The sequence below is a fragment of the Pieris brassicae genome, chromosome 3 (genome assembly GCF_905147105.1).
Source record: "Pieris brassicae chromosome 3, ilPieBrab1.1, whole genome shotgun sequence".
In the NCBI taxonomy this organism is placed as follows: Eukaryota; Metazoa; Arthropoda; class Insecta; order Lepidoptera; family Pieridae; genus Pieris; species Pieris brassicae.
The window spans coordinates 18,838,456-18,861,308 of NC_059667.1; the positions used below are offsets into that span (position 1 = coordinate 18,838,456).

At 33.9% G+C, this 22,853-nt stretch overlaps 1 protein-coding gene across 5 annotated transcripts; it reads left to right on the forward strand.

The window, feature by feature from the left end:
* The first annotated feature begins 35 nt into the window (after window positions 1–35).
* LOC123707796 (phosphatidylinositol 3-kinase catalytic subunit type 3) lies at window positions 36–22,844 on the forward strand. 5 transcript variants are annotated; one of them, XM_045658135.1, is made up of 19 exons: window positions 36–300; window positions 483–671; window positions 1,601–1,757; window positions 6,193–6,330; window positions 8,541–8,663; window positions 11,991–12,086; window positions 13,348–13,517; window positions 14,868–14,935; window positions 15,299–15,404; window positions 15,685–15,791; window positions 16,942–17,040; window positions 18,544–18,658; window positions 18,979–19,178; window positions 19,842–20,062; window positions 20,249–20,421; window positions 20,881–21,119; window positions 21,238–21,451; window positions 21,662–21,769; window positions 22,468–22,844. In XM_045658135.1, exons 1-19 carry the CDS (start codon window positions 230–232, stop codon window positions 22,589–22,591), a joined length of 2,718 nt encoding a protein of 905 aa, XP_045514091.1. In that variant the 5' UTR covers window positions 36–229; the 3' UTR covers window positions 22,592–22,844. The 5 variants fall into 5 exon arrangements, with proteins under 5 accessions (XP_045514091.1, XP_045514090.1, XP_045514092.1 ...); XM_045658134.1 differs by having other exon boundaries at window positions 37–300; window positions 18,541–18,658; XM_045658137.1 differs by having other exon boundaries at window positions 38–300; window positions 536–671; window positions 18,541–18,658.
* The last annotated feature ends 9 nt before the right edge of the window (window positions 22,845–22,853 follow it).

Sequence of the window (22,853 nt, forward strand, 5' to 3'; positions counted from 1 at the left end):
AGTCAATTGTCACATTATTTTTAATATTTATGAATGTCAACAAAGATCAATGAAAATATTGTTTTGAAAACAAGAAAAGAAACTGAGAAAACAGTGACAATTTATTTATGCTATAGGCTCGTAGATGATGAAATGTACTAATATAAAAAATTCATGATTGCAAAATTAGATTTATACTGTTTTGGTTCAACTCATCATTCATCAGGATAAATTTAGGTAGTCAATTAAAATGAACGAAATAGACGATAAATTTTATTACGTTTATAGCTCGTCATTAGATCATAAAGTGGAAATAAAGATGTAAGTTTACCTTTTCTAAATACTCTTGATACATTATTGTATTATGACTAAATCGTAATCGCTAATTTAATTAAAGCGAAAATCAACATGCTGTCTAATGGTTTTTTCTATACACTATTTCACTTTCACTTTGTTAACTTGTGTTCGGTTTTTCTTAAACACCTATTTTGTTAATCATATAGTGGGACACTTGAAGGAAAGCGAGCAAAACCAGAATATGATATGCTTTTATCAGATCCAATGCTGAAATTTTCTGGGCTTTATCAAGAAGGTTGCTCAGACTTGTATGTAACATGCCAAGTGCTATGTGAAGGAGTACCTCTTGCATTGCCAGTCACTACATCATACAAGGCTTTTACAAATAGATGGAAGTATGTATTAAGATCTTCATAAGTACATTGTAAACTCTATATAACAACACTAAAGAGACTGCATTTTATGGTGTTATAGAAAGTTATTGTTAAATGGAGAAAAGAAAAATCTGAATTAGAAAAAGAAAACCTTTATTTAAGACTAGAGTTAGTAGTTATGTACATAAAAAAGAATCTTATTTGAATGCTATTCCATATAGTATGTTTTATATTCATATCTTGCGATATTCAGTTGCATCTTGGTGATAAAGGAAGTATTTTTTCCAATACTTTAGCTGCTACCAGAGCTTCTTTAATGCTTGTCAGAGGCTCATCCATCTCATCTTCTTCATCTCCTTGTGTGTTTCTCACTGAATCCAAAATCTCTTTGTCTGAGAGTGAAGCTGTTGTAAGCATAAGTGAAGTTAATATGCATGATGCTGACAGTTGAGTTTATTGCAGGCTAGGATAATAAAGCAACAAAAGAATGTACACAGCTGCGCAGTTTTTACAAATTTTAGCAACTTAAACATGCTTCATTACTCAATTGTTGTAGTTATTGAGAGTGGGTGTAATGCTATGTAGAGTGTATCATTGTATTGCTAAACCAACCAAAGCCAATTGATTTCAACGGTTTAGGGGGGGTCATTGTTAAATCGAGGGACGCTACATGGAGTTTACACTTTATATGAATTTTAGCTATTATTTTATAAATATATGAATACTAACACCTAGTATATAAATTTAATTATGACCTAACCGTGTTACTGATTACCAATTGTATACTATTGTTCATTGAACTGTTTGTACCAAATCACATTAATTAATTATATTGTCATTTATTGATTTAGACATATCTATATTTAATATTAGTTGAATAGATGTATCTATAGAATACTTAAACAATAGTGCTACCGCAAAATCAAGTTCTTACTAACTTTTCTTCACAGCTGGAATGAATGGGTGACTCTTCCAGTATATTATAGTGACCTGCCACGGAATGCTATACTAGCAATGACCATCTATGACTGTGCTGGACCTGGGAAGGTAATGGTTGTGGGAGGTACAACCATTTCATTATTTGGGAAACATGGCATGCTACGACAGGTATGTTTCTAAAAGCTGATGCAGCAATACTTGAAATGTTCAATTCTCTCTATTGCTCCATCTACTAAACTTATGTAACATTTGTAACTGTTGGTTCATATAGTTCATATAAAATTCAAGTAGTCAGTATTAATTTCGGTTTGAGACATAGGCAAGATAATAAATACAATATTTTAGGCACACAGGATATATGTACCAATGTAACAATTTTGTGTAACAAAATCTCCAGGCTAATTCCCATTTTTTTTTCAAGGTCTCCTAGGAAACATTTCATTTTAAAACTTATAGTTTTATTTTACGAATCTTTATCTCTGAAGTACATGTTGGGTCCTTTTCCCGTTATGATACTTTAGAAATCGTAATAAAACTTTTATTAAGTAAAGGAAATTGAAGGTTCTAAAAAAAATCAATGGCGCTACAACCTTTATAGGTCAGGGCCTCAGATTTATGTATCTATTTCATGACCATTTGTTAATCCAATAGGCAAGTGCCTTCTGTGCCTGACACACGCCGTCGACTTTTTGAGTCTAAGGCAAGCCGGTTTCCTCACGATGTTTTCCTACACCGTTCGAGCTAATGTTAAATGCGCACATAGTCAATTTGTGCACAGCCGGGGATCGAACCTACGATCCCAGCGATGAGAGTCGCACGCTGAAGCCACTAGGCCAACACTGCTCCAATTTGAAGGTTCTAGTAATGTGTTTATCTGAGTTTTTACACGTTCTACCATATAAATTTCTTATTACGAGAAGTTAGTAGAGGATTGTATATTATACAAAGACTAATTCACAGTTTTAATAGTGTTTTATCGTCTGTTTAATGAACTTTAGAATATATGAGAAACCATAGATCACCACTAAATAAACATGTGCCTTCAACCATTGCTATCATTTTTGCAAAAGATCATCTTTTAAAAATCGATCGCTTTATTATTATGCAAACTAATATCCAAACCAGTATTAAATTAAGTTTGCATGCGTTAAGTTTGTTAACGGGCGTCAGTTTCTTTGTCGCCGCGATACGAAGCACTCGACTGTGCTTGATCCTTATAATGTAAAAAAAATAAATACGAATTATATGAGAAAACTAAAACATAGTTAGTGTGTAATTTTTTCGGTATTTAGTTCAAGAAAAGCATAGACTTTAAAAATATTTACATTGTACATATAATTAAAAAGTGAGAAAAAATGTAATAATTAAAAACACTATTGCTTAATATGTAAAATTAGGGAATGTGTGGGTACATCAGTTTCCATTTTAGTAAAATAACTCGTAAATAATATGGTCAAGGCTCTTTTGTACCTTTGCAAAACTTGTAAATATGTAGTCAATTACTTGTGAGTATCTAAATTTATTTTTGTTCGCAAAATCTTTTCTTCTTCAAAGTGACACTAGAGTTATTTTGCTATTAAAGGCTATCAAGACGGAAAACACTTTCCCAGAAACATGTCGATACTAATACGACTCAATACTTAAATATTTTTTATCTATATAACCTCAACAAACCGAAAAAGTACAAATTAGATGTAGGCACCAATTTATAGTCTGATTCCTTGAAAGGATTTAGGTGGGTGTATGATTTAATATGGTTTTATTATAAAACGTAAACGGTCTTGACAAAATATGTACATGAAACGCTGTTAAAGCTGCGGGCAGAAGCTCGTTAATGCATATTAAAAAAGACTTCTACAATTGCAACACTAAATAGGTGATAGATATGGCTGTACAGGTTTTTTTATGAAATGAAAATGTTAATTGTTATCTTTGTCATCTATCAATATATTGTTTTTATCATCCGAACTTGTATGTGAACTCAATGTTTTTAGTTAACAGTTTTTCGTTACTTATTTTACTAGATAAAATTTTAAAAAATCTATATGTAATCGATATTTAAAAAAACCATCGAAGTGCCTAGCGAACAGTTAACAGTTATAACCCTTTTTATGTTAATTTTGCACCAAAATATAAAGTATCTAAAATATAACGACATAAAAAATGGACGTTCATGTATTAAAGGACATTATTTAAGGGAAAATGTCAGTTAAGACCCATTTAGATGGCGAGTATAAAAAGGATGTTCGTCTAAACATTCACACCTCTCGCTCTTCCACTTTGGCGACAATTGCCTCACAATGGAAAAATTATTGTGTCCGTGTAAACAGAATTTCAAAAGCAAAAATCGTATTTCGAGGTTTGGTGCCAGTTACTACCTCGAGTGCAGTGCGTGAGAGTGTTTTAATTACATAAGACAAGAATTAAATAAACAGAAACGAAAAAAAATATGTTGGGTTAAAAAATGGATAGCTAGGAGAAACAATTTTGATCGTTGTACGAAATTCTGAGGATTTTCTTATTATATTATAAATATGAGTCTAAAGAATTGGCTGAAAATATTTACGTGAAAATAGCGTAAACAGAATTTCAAAAGCAATAACCGTATTTCGAGGTTTGGTGCCAGTTGCTACCTCGAGTGCAGTGCGTGAGAGTGTTTTAATTAGATAAGACAAGAATTAAATAAACAGAAACGAAAAAAAATATGTTGGGTTAAAAAATTGATAGCTAGGAGAAACAATTTTGATCATTGTACGAAATTCTGAGGATATGAGTCTAAAGAATTGGCTGAAAATATTTTTACGTAAATATTTTCAGCCTCAGCTCCAGTTACGAAAAATAGTTATACTTTCTTGCTTTTTTGTAAATAGTGACTTCTCATATTTTAAATTTTTGCACTAATTTCTTTTTTTGACCAAATCCCTCAACACACAATTCTCTCGTAAATGCACTAAGCTGCATGTCTCGTATCATGGTTTTTTATTATATTCATTCTCCGAGTTCCACAAACACTCGTAGCTTCTGTAAAGTTCAATGAACTTAATATTATCGGCAGCGCTAAATTTAAATGATTTTTGTGTTATTTTTGAGAACAATACCCTACCCTATGAGACAATAACAATCACTTAACTCGAATGAAAAATCTCATATAAATATAAGATTCTCGAGATTCTCGTAAATACGAATATTGTTACTAAAATTTATATGTGTAAACAGACGCAGGAAATTATCGCCTAGCGATAAATCACTCTCGAATCTCGTATGACATTATCGGTTAATACTATAAAGGCCAATTAAGATGGAGAGAGGTTCGTTTTCGAGAAATCGTATCCAATTTTCATTAGCAATAATCGCCATAGCATTATCGTGTCAAAATGTTTACATACAGACAAGAATTGAATTCTGTCATTCAAATCATTCTTTACACATAAAACTTTAGTAACAAGATTCGTACTTACGAGAATCTCGACTGCGATAAACACGATCTCGTTTGACATTTTTTTATGTTTATACGAGCATCGTACAAATCGGTTTGAACCGTTTTGAGTGCGAGATGTTTTAGTCGAGTTTAGTTATTAGTAGGCTATTGATCTCAGAAATGACACAAAAATTCCTTAAATTTTGCGAAAAGAAAATTATAAAAACGCTAAGCGACAAATGCAGCTCTTAATGCAACTACGAGAGAATTGTGTGTTGAGGGATTTGGTCCCAAAGAAATTAGTGCAATAATTAAAAATATGGGAAATCAGTATCTCCAAGAAAGAAAGAAAGTAAAATCATCTTTGGAGAGTGAAGCTAGGGCTCAAAGTAAAAAAATTTGGACTAATTTTTAATAAAATCCTGAGAATTTCATACAACGATCAAAATTGTTTCTCCTAGCCACCATTTTGTAACCCAACATCTTTTTGCCGTTTCCGTTTAATTAATTCTTGTCTTAAAAGAGCAGATATAATTAAATCACCCTCACGCACTGCACTCACGGTAGCAACTGGCAAAAACCTCGAAATACGATTATTGCTTTTGAAATTCTGTTTACACGGACATAATAAATTTTCCATTGCGAGACAATTGTCGCAAAAGAAGAAGAGCGAAAGGTGTGAATGTTTAGACGAAGAAACTTTTTTATATTCTATCGATAATCGTACCTTTGAGACGAGAAATTATCTCCATCTAAATGGGCCTTAACGCTATGGCGATTATTGCTGATGATAGTCGCCTACGATTTCTCGCACCAAAACGAGGAACTCTCTCCATATATATGAGCCTTTATTTATGGATAATGTTTGAAAATTTTCCTTCTATAGCAACATTCATAATAGAAAGGCTAAGGTTTAATATAATGATAAGGCTACGCCCATAAAAATTGCTTTAGCTTGACCTCTCTTATCATTAGCTCTCAGTCAGTTTGCGTTCAAAGAGGCCGTTAAATGTATGGAAAAAACAAAAAGTGTTTTAAGCACAACATAAAGATACCTTTATTCTAGTTTAAAAATGAAACTGTAATTTAGTGAAGATGGGTAGTGCTGGTAGTACTTTAAAAGTGTGCAAAAAATGTTATTTACAACTCGTGAGATGGCTAAGTGTGTGGAGGTATATTTCAAAGGGTATGTTTGATCTTCGGGTGTGGCCTGGGATGGAAGGAAGTGAAAAAACTCCAGGCAAAGCACCGGATCGGGGCAAGGAGCAGATGCAGCGTTTGGCAAAGTTGGCCAAAAAACATCGCAATGGGCATATACCTAAGGTCAGTATTTAAATAATTATATTTTTTATAATAATAATAATAAGCATATCCTTGAAGTATAAAATTATCAACTTTGTATACAGAGTCGATTTAATAGGTGTTTCGTTTGTGTAAAAATCGGGTTGTATTTAATTTTTTTACCTAGGTATACATCTCAGGTGGCTTAAGCTCAAACTCAGCGCAGCTCCTGTATTTATTCTATGATGTGATTTGTTCCCAAATGTTTGACTATTTACGTAGAAGCTGTCATCGAATCCTCAAAATTAGGTGAGAGTATGACGCTTGCGCATTAAGTACGAGTGGTTTCTCAAGTATATATTCGTAGATATTTTCGTAGTTTTTTTTCCTCTAACTAAAGTATTTTATTTAACCGTTTATTATTCTTAGATATATTTGAGGCTATCCTTAAATTTTGTTCTTGTAGTATAATAAAGAAAACTATCAAATGGTAGGAGAGATATAAATAAATATCATAATACCAAATGTACTTTTATTTATTAATAGTTCGTTGCATTACAATATAAAAAGTGAACATAACTAAATTGAAGGAGGGCAACGTTAGAGATTCAATAAGTAGTGGTGGTAATCTGTGGAATGAAACAAATAATTATGGACGAAGCCCGAGCCTGATGTTTATGAGAGACTGAGACATTAAATATAATAAACCAATCAATTCTCTTTTGTTTAAAAAAAATAGAAAGCAAGTGCGTCGAAAGTATATGCGTCGTGTCAGAACGTGTTCTCATAAATCGATAAAATTCAAGTTCGCGCGGTTATACAATATCTCTGCTTGAAATCTTTGACTACGGAGAGTAAATCAAGACCTGAGAGCAACATTAAAAGTTCATTCTCCTTCATATTCTATGGTTGCTTATTGGTATGCTGAGTTCAAGGGAAGACCCCCACACGGGACGCCCGATCTTTAGTGACTGAACAAATGATTTAAAATGTTTAGAAATTATCTTAGATGGTCATTTTACTATTTTTATACAAAGAGAAATTAAAAATATAGGAACTGTCCATTATATTATACACAACCATTTTGCGTATGAATAAAGTATCAATGTGTTGGTTGACCTGAATGCTTTCTGCCAAGAAACAATCAAGACTGAAAATTTTACAAGGTGTTTGTGATTGTTACAAAAAGATTTTAAGTTTTGACTAATTTATAATTATACACGAAACATGGCTTCATACTAAAGATCCGGAAACAACAAGTTGTTTTGTTTCAAGAAGCGTTTCATCGCGCTCAAGGAAGGTCGAAGCGGTCAGAAATATTAAAATAAGGAACTTTTGTTTTTTTAAACAGCAAAAAGCAAAAAGACATTCAAAGTCTATAAACCTAAAAGATGAAAAACAACGAAGAAAAATAAAATAACATTTACTTAAAGATTTATGTCTTACACATTATTGGACAGCCATTCGCTTTTAATTGAACAACCCTAGGACAAAAAAGTTATTATCGTTAAAAAAAATAACGATGCGCTAGTGTGTGTTCCTACACACACTAGAGCTTCATATTCTTCATACAAACTGTCATATGGTGATTTCCAGTCGTGTAACTGCTTTTTATTTTAAAAAATTAGTACAGATTCGTAGGATATCCTTGTAAGGTATCATTAAACTCATTTATTTGAAAAATTCATAATATTGCTTAAATTACAATACTAAGATGTATGACGTAGTCGCCCATACCTGAAAGTGTTTAGGAAGTGGTTCCGCTACTTATAGTCGAGCCACACGGTTCGCTTATGCAATGCTATGTTTATAAACATTTATAAGGTCATCAACATAAAACGAGTTTGCATGATGTCACACGTGAATTTTCTTAAACGCATTTCTGTTAAGGATCTTAATTGTATTTCTTTGGTTAAATGTTTTTTCTGTATGAACGGTAATTATATATACCTATAGTAAATTGTATATGTATTTATTTTTCTATCTTATATGTATAAATAGAGGCTTATTTTTTATATACAAGAAACAATTAACATTTGAAAGTGTTAAGTAAAAGTTTTTTGTCAAAGGTTTATTAAATTTTAGAAAATTCTCAATTATACTTGTTTATTATAAGGAAGCTAAAACAACTTTATTGGCTTTAAATAATATAAAAGCGATATTAATAAATGCATAACATAAATGTGTCCCACTATGCTAATAATATAGTAATATAGCTAAAGAAATAGTTACATAACTCGTGTACATTACAGGTGGACTGGCTAGACCGACTGACCTTCAGGGAGATTGAGATGATAAATGAGAAGGAGAAGAGAAATTCTAATTACATGTACCTCATGATTGAATTTCCTACCATTCAGATAGATGGCATCGATGTAAGTAAATATATCAGCACACTGTCTTTTTTTATATATTAGGTCCTTACATATGAAATTAGCGTTTTGTATGGGAGGAACAAAAAGTCGAATATTTTTAAATATAAAATATCTAATTAATCAAAGTATGAACCATTGTTTTCTATGCACTTTTGCATCTCATAGGTAGTTCATTGATCCCTTTACTAAAAAAACCAGTCGGTCGGGAATCAATAAAATCTGTGAAGGCGATTTGGACTGCCCCCATCAGAGTTAATTTTTTTCCCTTGCAAGAAGTTGTCCAAATTTCGAAAAAAAATGGTAATCTGTTGAAGCAAGGTCCGGGGAGTACGGAGGATGTCTTAGAAATTCCAATTGAAGCTCTTCTAATTTGGTAGCCGTCTGTTGTGCAGTGTGTGGTCTAGCGTTGTCGTGAAGTAGCAGTGGCGTGGAGCGATTGACCAGCCTAGGTTGTTAAGCCGCTAGCTTTTCCATCATGGTTTGCAGTTGCTGACAATAGACATCAGCCGTAATAGTCTGGCCAGATTTGAGAAAACTGCAATGAACAATACCGGCACTAGTCCACCAAACGCTTACAAGTAACTTTTTTGGGGTTAATTTTCGCTTGGGGCAGGATTTGGCTGGCTGGCCAGGATCCAACCATTGCGCTGAGCGCTTCCGATTATCTTAAAGAATCCATTTTTCATCACAGGTAATGATTCGGTTTAAAATACCTTCATTATCGTGCCGGTTCAGTAATGTAACGCAGCAGTCGACACGCGTTTGCCGCTTTGCTTCAGTCAATTCGTGAGGTTCTTTCAAGCTTTTTAATCTTCCCAATTTGCTTCATGTGAATTAAAACAGTTTTAACACTAACACCGCAGCCTGCAGCTAACTCGGACGTGGTTTGCGATGGATCCGCTTCCACAATAGCCTTCAATACTTCATTATCAACTTGGGTCTCAGGCCGTCCACTTCCACAACGGGCTTGTTCTGCAGGTCGAAATTTCCAGAACGAAAACGTTGGAACCAAAAACGAACTGTCTTTTCTTTTGCAACATGACCGCCATACACATCATTCACCCTTCGAGTCGTCTCCGCAGCACTAGGGCCACGGCGGAACTCGTACTCGTAAATAATGCGATACTTTAAGTTTTCCATTTTGTAAACTGGGTGACGCAAACAGAAAAAAAAACAGAAGAAAAAAACAAATGAATGACGGTCATCGAAGCACAAATACATGAGTAAATAGCTGTACAAATTGGAATTTGGGATTCCTTACCAAAGAGGAGAACATCGTAATTAAAGTGGCCAGTACGAAATACGCCAATTTCATATGATAGCCTAATATTTAAAGGAATACTCGTTGACTCAATTTAGTTATAACAATAATAATAATAATCAATGGCGCTACAACTTTTTTAGGTCTGGGCCTCAGATTTCTGTATCAGTTTCATGATCATTTGTTAATTGAAAAAGGCAAGTAGGTGATCAGCCTTCTGTGCCTGACGCACGCCGTCGACATTTTGAGTCTAAGGCAAGCCGGTTTCCTCACGATGTTTTTCCTTCACCGTTCGAGCTAATGTTAAATGCGCCAATAGAAAGAAAGTCCATTAGTGCCCAGCCGGAGTCACCCACGTAGTCCTGGAATGCGAGGCTGTGGCTAATCAACGCACAAAAATCTTCGGAACAGTGAGGTCGCTCCGCGAAGCTGTAAAGTGCCCGGAAGACTTGTGTGCTTCTGGAAGGAGTTAGGCTGGCTAAATTAGCCAGGGCTTTTACGCGCGTTGGACCAACTACGCGTCTAATTGCGGAAATTGAGTCCACCTTACCTTACCTGGTGCACAGCCGGGGATCGAACCTACGACCTCAGGGAAGAGAGTCGCATGCTGAAGCCACTAGGCCACCACTGCTCAATTTAGTTATAGGTATCTATAAATAAAAGTTAGTTGCGTGAGCTTAGTGTACCTAATGAGCAGTGTTGGTGTGCGACTCTCATCCCAGAGGTCGGAGTCGCAATTGAAATCGTATGGTGAAGGAAATCATAGACTTAAGAAGTCGATAACGTGTGTCAGGCACAGAAGACTGATCAGTGAATTATTACACAAAAATTAAACGAGGATTGGAGCAACGACTGCTCGAATTCTTTTAAAATTTTATCATACATAAAGGCGAAAATGAGAATTTAAAATTAATAGTATCAATGAACCAATCACAGACACGCGACAAGATCTGTCTTTGACCAATCGCTATGAAACGCAACGCGCCATCGTTTTGACTTTTCGTGGGTATTTGCCAATGTTACATATTAATGTACATTTAAAAAAATCAAATGTTGTGTATATTTAGTTACCTAACCTAACTACTAGTTAAGTTACACATTAAAGGCCGGCAACTCACTTGCGAGCCTTCTGGCAATGTCCATGGGCCGTATAACTTAAGATAAGGCGAGCCTCCTGCCCGTTTGCCTCCTATTACATAATTAATTAGATTTCTGAACCATTAGATCAGGCTAGTTAGTTTTTGTTATAGTCGCAACCCCACTACTCATCATTTTGTGTAAGTTATATTTGAAACCATTAAAGTCAGTTTCAAACAAAGTGTTTTATTTGAATTTATCTTACTTTTTTATTGTATGAATTTTATTGCGAAGAATGCAAAGAATCCTTGATTATTCAAGGGTTAATGACACACTTATATGTTGATATAGTTAGACTTGTTGTCAGGTAAAGAAAGGGCTTTAAAAACTGGTTTATTTTAATTTCCGTCAATACATGTTTAAAAATAACTTTACATAAACAAAGATAATTCTTTTTTTATTTTAAATTTGTTATTACAAAAACCTTGGAATTTTAAAGCTATTTTGAAAAATATTATTGAAAAAGTAAAAGAATTGGCAGTTGCAAGGTTGAGAACTTTGCATTAGTGATAAGTTTTTTTACTACAAGAAATAATATTAGAGGGAGAATGAATGAAGACTAGACGATACTATGTTGCTTTGCGTTTATCATTGGTCAAACGAATAGATGGATTGAAAATCGTCTGGGATTGAACCGGAAATGCTCTTAAATAAAGCGAATAAAGCGAATTGCGCGTTTCCTTTGATTGTGATTATTCATAGTACTCTTTCGCGTTATTGAATTTCAGATCTTTCATCATTACTAAAAAAAATTGAAACTATACTAACATCTTAACACTTTCGTCTGAATCTTATAAACCTTTTGAAAAAAATTACTGCAGAAAATTTTAACTGCCTCCATATTTAGAACAAGCAAATCCTCGCCATAGTTTTCTCTTAAGTAAAACCTATTTTTTTAAACAATGTAATATTTTTGTGTTTTGTTATAGCATGCAGTGGTTTACTACGAGCAAGATGGTGACGAGATGTACCAGTTTCGTGCACAGGCAGAAATCGTTACAGTACCTGATTACGAAATATTACAGGTAGACATTTATATTTAAAAGCTTAATAATAATAATAATGTCTAGCCGAGTCTTTGTGTCTTTCATAGACTCGATTATGCGTAGTTGGTCCCAAAGTTCTGTCACTGGCACATAAATAAAATATTATAATAAATAATAATTAATAAAAAAAAATGGTTATCCAGCTGATTATGATCGGGACTAGATGATGGCCAGTCTTCAGATCTGATGAGGTCCGAAACGTTTGTTTTCAACTAAGACTGCGTAGACCGAGCTTTATGACCCGGCGCCGAGTCTTGCTGGAAGGACCATTCTTGGTTATTGAAACTGTTAAGGGGCTTGACTACCTTCTCAAGAATGGTAACTTGATACACTTGTTGTTACCAATGTTTTGATACCTTTTTCATAAAAGTATGGCTAATACCCCACCAAACAATCACTGGAGTAGGATGGTGCCCACATGGCACTCTGTCGACTTATTGGAAAGCTTCCTTTGAGCTTTCAACTCAATTGTATAAAAATTCTAATCCGTAAACAAAAATGTTCTGTGACCTGACTGAGTAGTTGTTTCGATTTTACCAATCTATTCTTCTTTAACATATCAGTTATGAAATTACTAGTACGTCTCTTATAGGCTACAAGTCGTAGGTCATCTTTTAAAATACACGACATGGTTATATGTGTTATCTTCATCTCCCGAGATAAAATCTTTTGCTTTTGGACAGGATTTCTTCGAATTCTTTCCCTTGCTGCTTTGACTATCTTTTTTGAACGAACACTACGTGGACGGCCAGATCTATTTCTGATACAAACAGAGGAGGTCTTGTTGTTCCTATCTATTAATAGCCCGGTACACATACATTTTACTAATGCCAAGGCTATGGGGTTTTAAAAATTTCATTTGGCTCCATAACTACTTTGTATATGTAATGTAATCCAATCACAGCGATTCGGTTCTCTTTATCATCTACTTACCAATGAACAATGATATAAAAATGACAGATTCTAAATTCAAATGTAATATTTTGTTAATTTTCAATTGTAACAATATTTATGGCCAGACTATGTATATATAAAGTAGCATACATAGGATCGTAGGATTTTTAAAACTTTATTTGTAATGGTAAACCCCAGCTCTCCACCAAAATTCAGCTTTCCGGGAATTTTTGTTATTTCAAATGTCTATATTGACCGGACTAAAAGGTAATATTTATCTACACACGTATATAAACATGTTAGGAAATGCAATGCAATGCAATGAGACAGTATTTTTTCTTCATAGGAAAACTTGGTAGAAAGCAAGCAGCATCGCCTGGCTCGTTCAGTGCGTGGAGTAGCACCAGCAAGGGACGCGAAGCCTTCGGCGGCGGAACGGGATCGCCTTGCTGCCATACTTAGTGCACCCGCTGCACCGTTGTCCGCGGATGAGCAGGACCTTATATGGAAATATCGGTACATGATTTATTTACTGTATAAAAGTATAATGTTAAGGAACATTATACTCATGTATATTTCTCATTACAAAAATGTATCTCTATTTACATGAGAAACTTAATATATACGACTGAGCGTTTTTCAAGCCAATTTTTGCCGCGCACTACCGCTATGTGGAACCAGCTGCCCACTGAAGTATTTCCGAACCAATTCGACTTAGGGTCCTTCAAAAAAATAGTGTACAAATTCTTAAAAGGCAGGCAACGCACTCGCGAGCCCTCTGGCATTGAGAGTGTCCGTGGGCGGGCGGTATCACTTAACATCGTGTGAGCCTGCCCGTTTGCCCCCTATTTTATAAAAACGAACGAGATACACGTCGTCATCAGCCGTCCTGATTTGGTCTACTAGGCTCATTCTAATATGTATCTTTAATGCCTTTTTGTATTGGTTACACATTTTAGATGGTAATTGGTTAAATAATGCACTCCATACTTAATGTACTTCTCCAAATTATTTGCACGCGGCTTCGGCAAGATAAGCAAACTCGCTCGATGTGTATTGCGAGTGGTGTTTGATTTTTTGAATGATAGTAGCTATGGAGAGTGTTATTTTTTTAAAATTAATATATACATGTGCTATAATATCGTTGTTTAATGGTGGTAATTTTGGTTTCTTGGTAGATTTTATTATTTGTGTTGTATATTGTCTGTGTTGAAATTTTTTATCTAAATAGTGTTTTTATTTTATTTGTTAAGTATGCCAAATATAGATAAACGAACAAAAAATGTGTCGCATTTATAAGCAATTAAAAAATATATTTATTTGTAAACAAACATACTTTCAAACTCGTTTATTATAATTATCATAATTGCTACATGTTGATATTTTATAGAGCGTATTCTACGAAACGGGTTGTATTAATTACGATTTGTATTTTTAATATAGAACCCGGGGCTTAGTTTAACCAGACGGTCGATTTCTATTCTTATATTTTGACATAAGGATATCATAGTCATATACACCGAATAGACAAGCATGTTTGGCATTGCAAGCGTATCGCAAGTAACGTGTGTGATTAAACAAACTTCATATTAAGTGAGTCCTTCTAAATGTCTATTGCGTGGCCAAACACTTGAGGTATGTCACTGCCTAAGGTTAGTATCACGCTTTTAAATGTTGCATTTACAATTAACCTACCCAAATATTATTTTATTTGGGTTTAAACGTAAACTTAAACCATCTTCTATGCATGGTCATCCGTTCAAGAATTTACAACTGACAATGACTTCAAATGATTTCCGTGTTTTACAGCCAGTATAAGCGACAAGCGATTGGATTGAAAGATCTTTATGCTACATCATATTTCAGATTCTACTTGTCATCACATAGAAGAGCGTTAACAAAATTCTTAGAATGCGTCAATTGGAACCGACCAGGTAAAAAATTTAAATTTGAACAAAATTCTACGAATCTATTAAAATTCGAATAGATAATGTATTTTTTTAATAGTAATTGCTTATATACTCTTGTATAATTGTGTATAATTATAAAATATCTAATGAGGTTTACATAATTTATCTTCAAACATTCCTTGCATCAAAAATTAAAAGTTAAAATGAGGGATTTTTAAATTTAGAATGTCAGATTGTTAAAACACCTCAAAAAGAGTACACAACGTTTTTTTTTTAATTTAAAGCGGCCAGCATGTTAAAGCGTTAATTGTCAATATCTAATTGCTATAACTATTAAGCAATAGTTTTTAATTTATTGTGTATTTATTTAGACTGGTTTGGTTTTAGGCGAGGTCCGCCAAGCATTATCTATGATGAAGCAATGGGCACCAATGGACGTGGAAGATGCCCTTGAACTGCTAACGCCGAAGTTTTCCCACCCCGCTGTTAGGAAGTAAGTAAAATATGAATTTTAAATAGCACTTTCGGTTTTTGCCCTATAGTTCATTTTAAGTATGAACTTTAATTTGAAATACACATACGTAACACTATTATGGACAAATATGTTTTGATCCTTTTCACCAGTATTATTTAACGTCACGAGGCCAATAATTGTATTACTATTATCAAGATAATTATTTGCTTATACATGCCTGCCTGTATAACCCACATTTTAATATTGTCAAATACCCGGAAAATTTAAGTATTTTTTTGTAATTTATTTAAATTTTTAGGTACGCGATATCAAGACTAAAACAAGCGCCCGATGAAGATTTGCTTCTATACTTATTGCAACTAGTACAAGCTCTAAAGTATGAAGACTTCTTAGAAATACACGAAGGTAAGTTTAATTTAATAGATATTGATTATCAATACTTGTCATTGAACATCATATTATATTGAACAATAGTAGACAATTGAGGTTAATTTCTGAAGTAAACCACGTGGTAAAATATAGTAAACTACCTTCGTGTTTAGGTTTTACTTTAACTACCTTATGATATTGTGCAATTCTTTTTTGAGAAAATAGCTAATAGGCGTATATTCGACATGCGTGACTGCATCTTTATTATAAAGTGGGATGCGTGTGTCTATTTATATAAATAGGTGTTAAATCAAACAGTTCAATATAAAGTGTTTGCACAGCAAGTTGACCCGAGTCAGACGAAAGGTAGCTTAAATCCAAAGGAAGTATAAATGTTGTAATCGTATGAACTATATGTATTTTATGTCATGATACCGAATCTATTAGTTTCATACTGTAATTTATAAAATATAATATATTTTTGGTTGTTCCCCACGTCTTGACCTGTCTATAGTAAAAGTCCATTCAACGGCTCCATCCCTGTACGTATTAATTTTAACAATGAGTCACACCAACGTTTTTTTCTTCAAAGAAAATTTATAAAAGATGCTTCGTTCCTATCTTAAGACCACACTATTACAGATATTAAAGTAACTTCGGCAAACGTGTGACGGGACGCTTCGAGCCGGCGCTCGCGTACACGATTCTCGAAGCGTCACTATCGCAGTGCTACAGGAAGCAAAGCAAACTTAAAAAAACAGTTACCCTTTAGAACTTTGTAAATCATGGCCCGGCTTCTATGATATATAATGTGGGCGTCAGATTCGTATCGTCGTGATTATTTGCTTTTCTAGGTAGAAAGTAATGTACGTGAAACACACCTGAACACGACATCGACTTCTTGGGTCTAAGGGTTGCCGGTTAACCGCGAGCCAGTGCTTAATTCGAGCATAGAATATCCATTGCGTACACGGCCGGCGTGCAATTCTCAGCGAGATTCGTACGCTGAAGCCGCTAGAATATATAATTATTTTCGCGAGCGGACTAAATTACTTTACTAGAAACATATTGTTGGTGTGACTCATTAAACCCGTAAGGTTTTGCAATAAGCCTTTGTAGCTGTTTTCGACAATGTATATTAATAATATTTAGTATTATCTATTATTATATATATGTATGTGTTCAGAATACGTCCGTGTATGTGGCAAGGATGTTGCGATGTACTCGGATGGGGAAGGAAAGCCACAACACCGGGCTAGTCAAACTACTTTGCTCTCTGCCTCGGGTAAGGCTTATACATTTGTTTTAAACAAAAAGGACTGGGACTTTGAGATAAAATATCTCATTAATTTAGAAGAAAAAAAAATATACAAGTTTAATCATACTTAATATAAAATGTTCTAGTAGCTTTGAATTTAATATTGAGGCACCTGACAAATACAAGTTTCACTTCACAATGCTAAAGTATGAATAAAACACGTTCAATACGTCATATTTAATATTGTAATATATTGTACCTATTCATTAAATGTCGACTAAACACTCGCGTTCCATAGTGTGAGTGTCTATGCGTAGAAGTACCACCTATCATCAGGTGAGCCTCCTCGGTTTACTCTTTAAATAGCTAATATGTTGTCCGTATCTCTGTGAAATCAAATAAACGTGACATAACAACGAGTCCATTATTCCCATATTAGTTTGCAAAATCGTAAAGATTTTGAAATCCTATTGTACTGTAATACTGTCCCAGTTACTTATATATTTGTATAAAAAAAATACTGACAGAGACTTAGAGATAAAACAGCTTTTCTGCTTACGTAAATTTAACTGGAACGAATAAATTTAATGACAGGCTAATAAATTGCCTACATTATCATGACAGCATGAATTCAAAGCTACAAGCCAGCCATAAAGGTCAATACTTTTACGCTAATTACTACTATCATAATAATATTAAGTATCACCACTCCTTGTTATGTATCTCGTTAATATATTGTCCCTGTATAAGGCAGATGACAGACCTATATTGCCTTTAGTTGAAAAAGCCTACGAAACAGTTTTTTACCATAGTACATAAAATAATATTAAAATAAACTTGTAGATGTGCTCTGTAACTTTTAGTAGCGATACAGATTCCGTGGATTGTTTTTACACTATCCGCACTGATGTCGGCACGAAAAACTCAACATTAAAGTCGAGATTGCATTGCTGACGCAGTATTTAAAATATCGCTTGTAATTCGAGTTATAAACACTTACATTTTTTAACCTCATTATGCAATAATTTCGGATGTACACAACAGAGGACACATATTAGTCATAGAAAAAATTACTTCGTTCAGAAACTGTTCACATACAAACACGATATGTATATTTTATGACTTATTTGCATCTTTATTGTTAATACAAAATCCTATCGTTGCATATCCTTGGTGATTCAATTACCTTAAAGTCATATTGATTCTTCGCAATGTGTATGATTGTATATTCTATACATGTTTTACTAATTTTTTATATTTATGCAAGTCTGCCGGTTTGAAAGGCCGGCATTCGAGGCAGGATGTATCGATTAGTAGTGCTCATTCGTCTCTTTCTGATGAATTATCTTTATGCTGTGATATAATGAGGCATCAGTGGTAGTAAAGTTAATTAATCTAATAGGACTGATTTAGTTTTTATTAAGGATGTAGGGAACAGTACTAATTTACCAAGTACCCTATAGAGATACGAGTCGTCCGATATTAATTAGAGTATTTTCAGTTTCTGATCGTGTGTATGTATAACAGTAGATGTGTCTGCTGAGATGTCAACATCGATGACAAGCAGACATTCAGAGGGCGCTGACGAAAGCGTGATTTCAGAGACAGGCACTTCGGAGACACTCGACAATAATACAGACTTTAAGTAAGAATATTTTATGCTTCTATTAATAGATATAGTGGCTTGAGCCTATGACCCTTAAACCTCAAGTCACGACTGTGTCTGTGACGAACATACTTTTCTTGTTACGTGCGCATTTAACACTCGCCTGTAAGGCAAAATAAATACATCCTGAACAAAGCGGTATGCCTTAGATCGACGGCGTGTGTCAGGCACAGAAGGCTGAAGGGATATTTAGAGAAACATTACAAATTCGACCCAAGAAAATGATGATATACGTGTTGACTTGTTAAAGTGCTTCATTATTTACATTGGAAGTAATTTAAATAACCCTTTGTTTCCAGTGAAAATGCGGAACCGGAAGAGGAACAAAGTCTTGCCAGTTTTCTAATCAGTCGTGCCTGTAACAACCAGGTGCTAGCCAATTACCTCTACTGGTATTTGCTGATTGAGTGCTCAGATACTGAATCAGGCTCACGTGATATGCCAACAAGGGGGATGTATCTTGCTGTTATGAGGAGCTTCTCACAACAACTTGCTAAAGGTATGCTTAAATTAATGGATGTTTATTCCTGAAAAATTAAAAAATATCTGTATGGTTGGTAGGTACAAAGCCCAGATCAGGAGTAGGAAAAAAACATAAAAAAGTAAAAAAAAATGTCAAAATAATGTAATAAGATGTGTGCGTGTACGCGGGTACTAGTGTACACGCGTAAGAAGTGAAACTTCTTTATGACCTTATTTTTCGAAACATGATCTACTATATGCAACTTTACAGAAATTGGTTAAATTAGATAAAATTTAACAAAAGGCTTTTATTATAATACACATGAATACAAAAAATACAATTATTTCATTTTACCTTATTACTACTAAAATTATTACAGAATTTCATTAACTGTAATAGAATTATTACTCTCATTGTTATCGTTATTATATATTTTTGATATTAATATCTTCGAATCAATCGTGGTAGGGACAAGAAAATTATGGCGCGTAATGGAAAAATGTGACGCGTAACCGAAAAATCTGACGGTAATTTTTTCAACGTCGATAAAGAATTTTCACTTCAATAATATTCAAATATAATCTTTAAACAGTTATCGCTATATAGGGCAGACTAAAACTGATGAACGTACCTTTACGTAATTCTCTCTCGGTCTCTACTTAATTGTAAATTAAAAAATAATATCTTCTTTATACACAGGTAACACAGATTACCAGCGTATACGAAATTTCCTCGCACGACAGCAAGTGTTCATAGATAAACTCGTAAAGTTAGTCAAAAGTGTGGCCAGAGAAAGTGGCAACCGGAATCGAAAAGCTGAACGATTGCAACATCTACTCGCTGACCCGGATGCGTTCAAGTTTAATTTTGCTAACTTTGAACCGATGCCGTTTCCACTGGATCCCACTGTTACAATAAAGGTAAAAATTATAATAAAATATGCTACACTGACCGATTATTGCCGGTCAAAATTCAGGTAATAATAATAATAGAATATAAGAACCGGAAATCATAGGTACGGTGACGTCGTTCATTCAGCCAATGAGTTTAGTCGATATAAAATATTTATACAACATATATATTTTTAACTAAAATAAATTTTTAAGGGTATAGTAGCCAAAAAGGCTAGCCTTTTCAAATCGGCTCTAATGCCGTGTAAGCTCACTTTCCTAACGTCAGAAGGAAGCGAGTATGAAGCCATCTTCAAACATGGAGATGATCTACGTCAAGACCAACTCATTCTTCAGATGATTACCTTAATGGATAAATTGCTTAGGAGGTAAGAACTAAGGTCCCAGTTTTTTAACTCTTTGGCACATTACTCGGTCATTAAACTGGCTTCAAGAAGGTTCTCGTCTTTTGCGCATCATTCCGTCCGCTAAGACCTACACAGATTATTCTAGAATGTTGTTTTACTAAAGCGGTATAACCAGTCCTGGAAACGCCTTAAAATGGGTTTATAAAAACTGATCTTGGTAACTAGACGGCCTGATAAAATGTTTCAAATTCCTGAAAACGTCACTTAGTTGAGAAAAATCGTTTTTAAATTATTTAACGATTTTCGTGTAACTATGTTGTATTTAATATTCAACTACCGCCATTGCATTTTTTAATGGTTCCAAAGAAGATAGAAGTTAGTTTGTTTGTTTTTTAATCCGATCAATTTATGGTTTATAACTAGATAATTTCAATATATTAAGACCTTGTCCTAGTAAATAATTTATGAATATTTTTTTAGAGAGAATCTAGATCTAAAACTTACACCATACAAAGTATTAGCAACAAGTTCGAAGCACGGATTCCTACAATTCATTGAATCTGTGACCGTAGCTGAAGCACTCGCTACTGAGGGTAGCATACAAAACTTTTTCCGCAAACACAATCCCTGCGAAGGCGCTCAGTATGGCATCAGACCTGACACGATGGACACGTATATACGGAGTTGCGCGGGTTATTGTGTTATTACGTATTTGTTGGGTAAGTTTACATTGCATTATTAATTGCATTATGCAATTAGATCGATTAAAATGTCGGTAATTGGGTTTCATCGAAAGATGGTAATGGTATTTTTTCCTTTAGCTTATTTTTGTTCCAGGTGTTGGTGATCGTCATCTAGATAACCTACTCCTTACAAAATCAGGGGCCCTTTTCCATATAGATTTTGGTTATATTCTCGGTCGGGATCCGAAGCCCCTACCCCCACCTATGAAACTTAGTAAAGAAATGGTTGAAGCTATGGGCGGTGTCCATTCAGAACATTACCATGAGTTCCGAAAACAATGTTATACAGCATTTTTACATTTGCGTAGGTAAGTTATGCTAATGTATCGTGTTTTTATGTCTTACTAATTAAATAAGTATATCACTATATATGTAACACAATCCATTGTAGTAAAGTTTTATTCATAAAATGTCAACTCTATTCCTCTATACAGTATTATAAATAATAATTTCTTTTACAAAAACTCTATATGTTCTAATTATTAATGTACATACATAAATAATAATTTCTTTTACAGACACGCTAACCTGATGCTCAATCTATTCTCGCTTATGGTTGATGCGTCAGTGCCGGATATTGCGCTTGAGCCTGACAAAGCTGTCAAAAAAGTGCAGGATAAACTACGGCAAGTACTCTCTAATAATATTTCTATCTATCATGTACTCTCTATAAAAATAAGCTTTTTTGAATATCATTCTATTTTCATGATGACGAATTTGATGAGACGGCGAAGAATTAAGATAAAATGCCTCGTCATAAATATAAATATATTTTTTATAAACTTGCATGTTTTTATCCTTTGGTAAAATCTAACTCGATAAAATATTCAAGGGAGCCGAAAACTCTCTCGTGCCTCTCAATCTTTCCTATAATTATTTTCTTCCTTCTAAGCATCTTTCAGACATCAATCAACTCAGATTCAAATCAAAGTATAATTTAATTATGTAGATAGCTTAACTACATGAATTCATCACTTATGAACGTCAGAAAAGAAATGCTTCTTTACTGCTAGTTCTGAATTCAAGGGCGTAGAACGGACGAGAAGAACTGACTCTCTGTCTCTCTCCGAAACACTCCATCAGTCTTTGAAATCGCCAAGATTTATGTTTACAGTGAATGCCATCAAATTTTAAAAAGTATTAAAAATAAGTTAGTATGTTTCAAGTGGCCAAGACTTCGCGCTAAGTTTCATTTCTGTTATGTTATTATATTATATTCAACATATGGTCTATATATATGTTGTTAAAGAATAATATCATTAATAATTTAAGGGATGTAAGTAAAAGAAAATACAATTTCTGTCATATATTTTATATATTTCAGGTTGGATCTGGGCGACGAAGAGGCCGTACATTATCTTCAGAACTTATTGGACATGTCAGTTACAGCTGTAATGGCGGCTTTAGTCGAACACTTCCATAAGTTTGCGCAATATTGGCGCAAATAGTTTTCATTCATTTTAAGAAATGTATAGTACGACTTATTGATTACTTAGCATTACCTTGTTTTACAATATCAAATTTCATATTAACAACATGAAGTGTTTGCCGGAATTGCTGGTTTGAAATTAATGGATCAAGAAAAGGCTAATTTTACATCATGGCCTATTATTCAATGTTTTGTCAAAAAACCAATTTATTTAGACTACTTATGAGGCAACCTTTATTCCAATACAAATAATAAAAACATATAATTACAAATTTTAATGT

What these genes read in the sequence shown, in the direction of transcription:
- LOC123707796 (XM_045658134.1), top strand. Translation starts at nt 230, where the DNA reads ATGAACGAAATAGACGATAAATTTTATTACGTTTATAGCTCGTCATTA. An exon ending in GCTTTTACAAATAGATGGAA is followed by an intron (nt 672 to 1,600) that starts GTATGTATTAAG and finishes TTTTCTTCACAG; the next exon opens with CTGGAATGAATGGGTGACTC. An exon ending in GACAATAATACAGACTTTAA is followed by an intron (nt 18,659 to 18,978) that starts GTAAGAATATTT and finishes CTTTGTTTCCAG; the next exon opens with TGAAAATGCGGAACCGGAAG.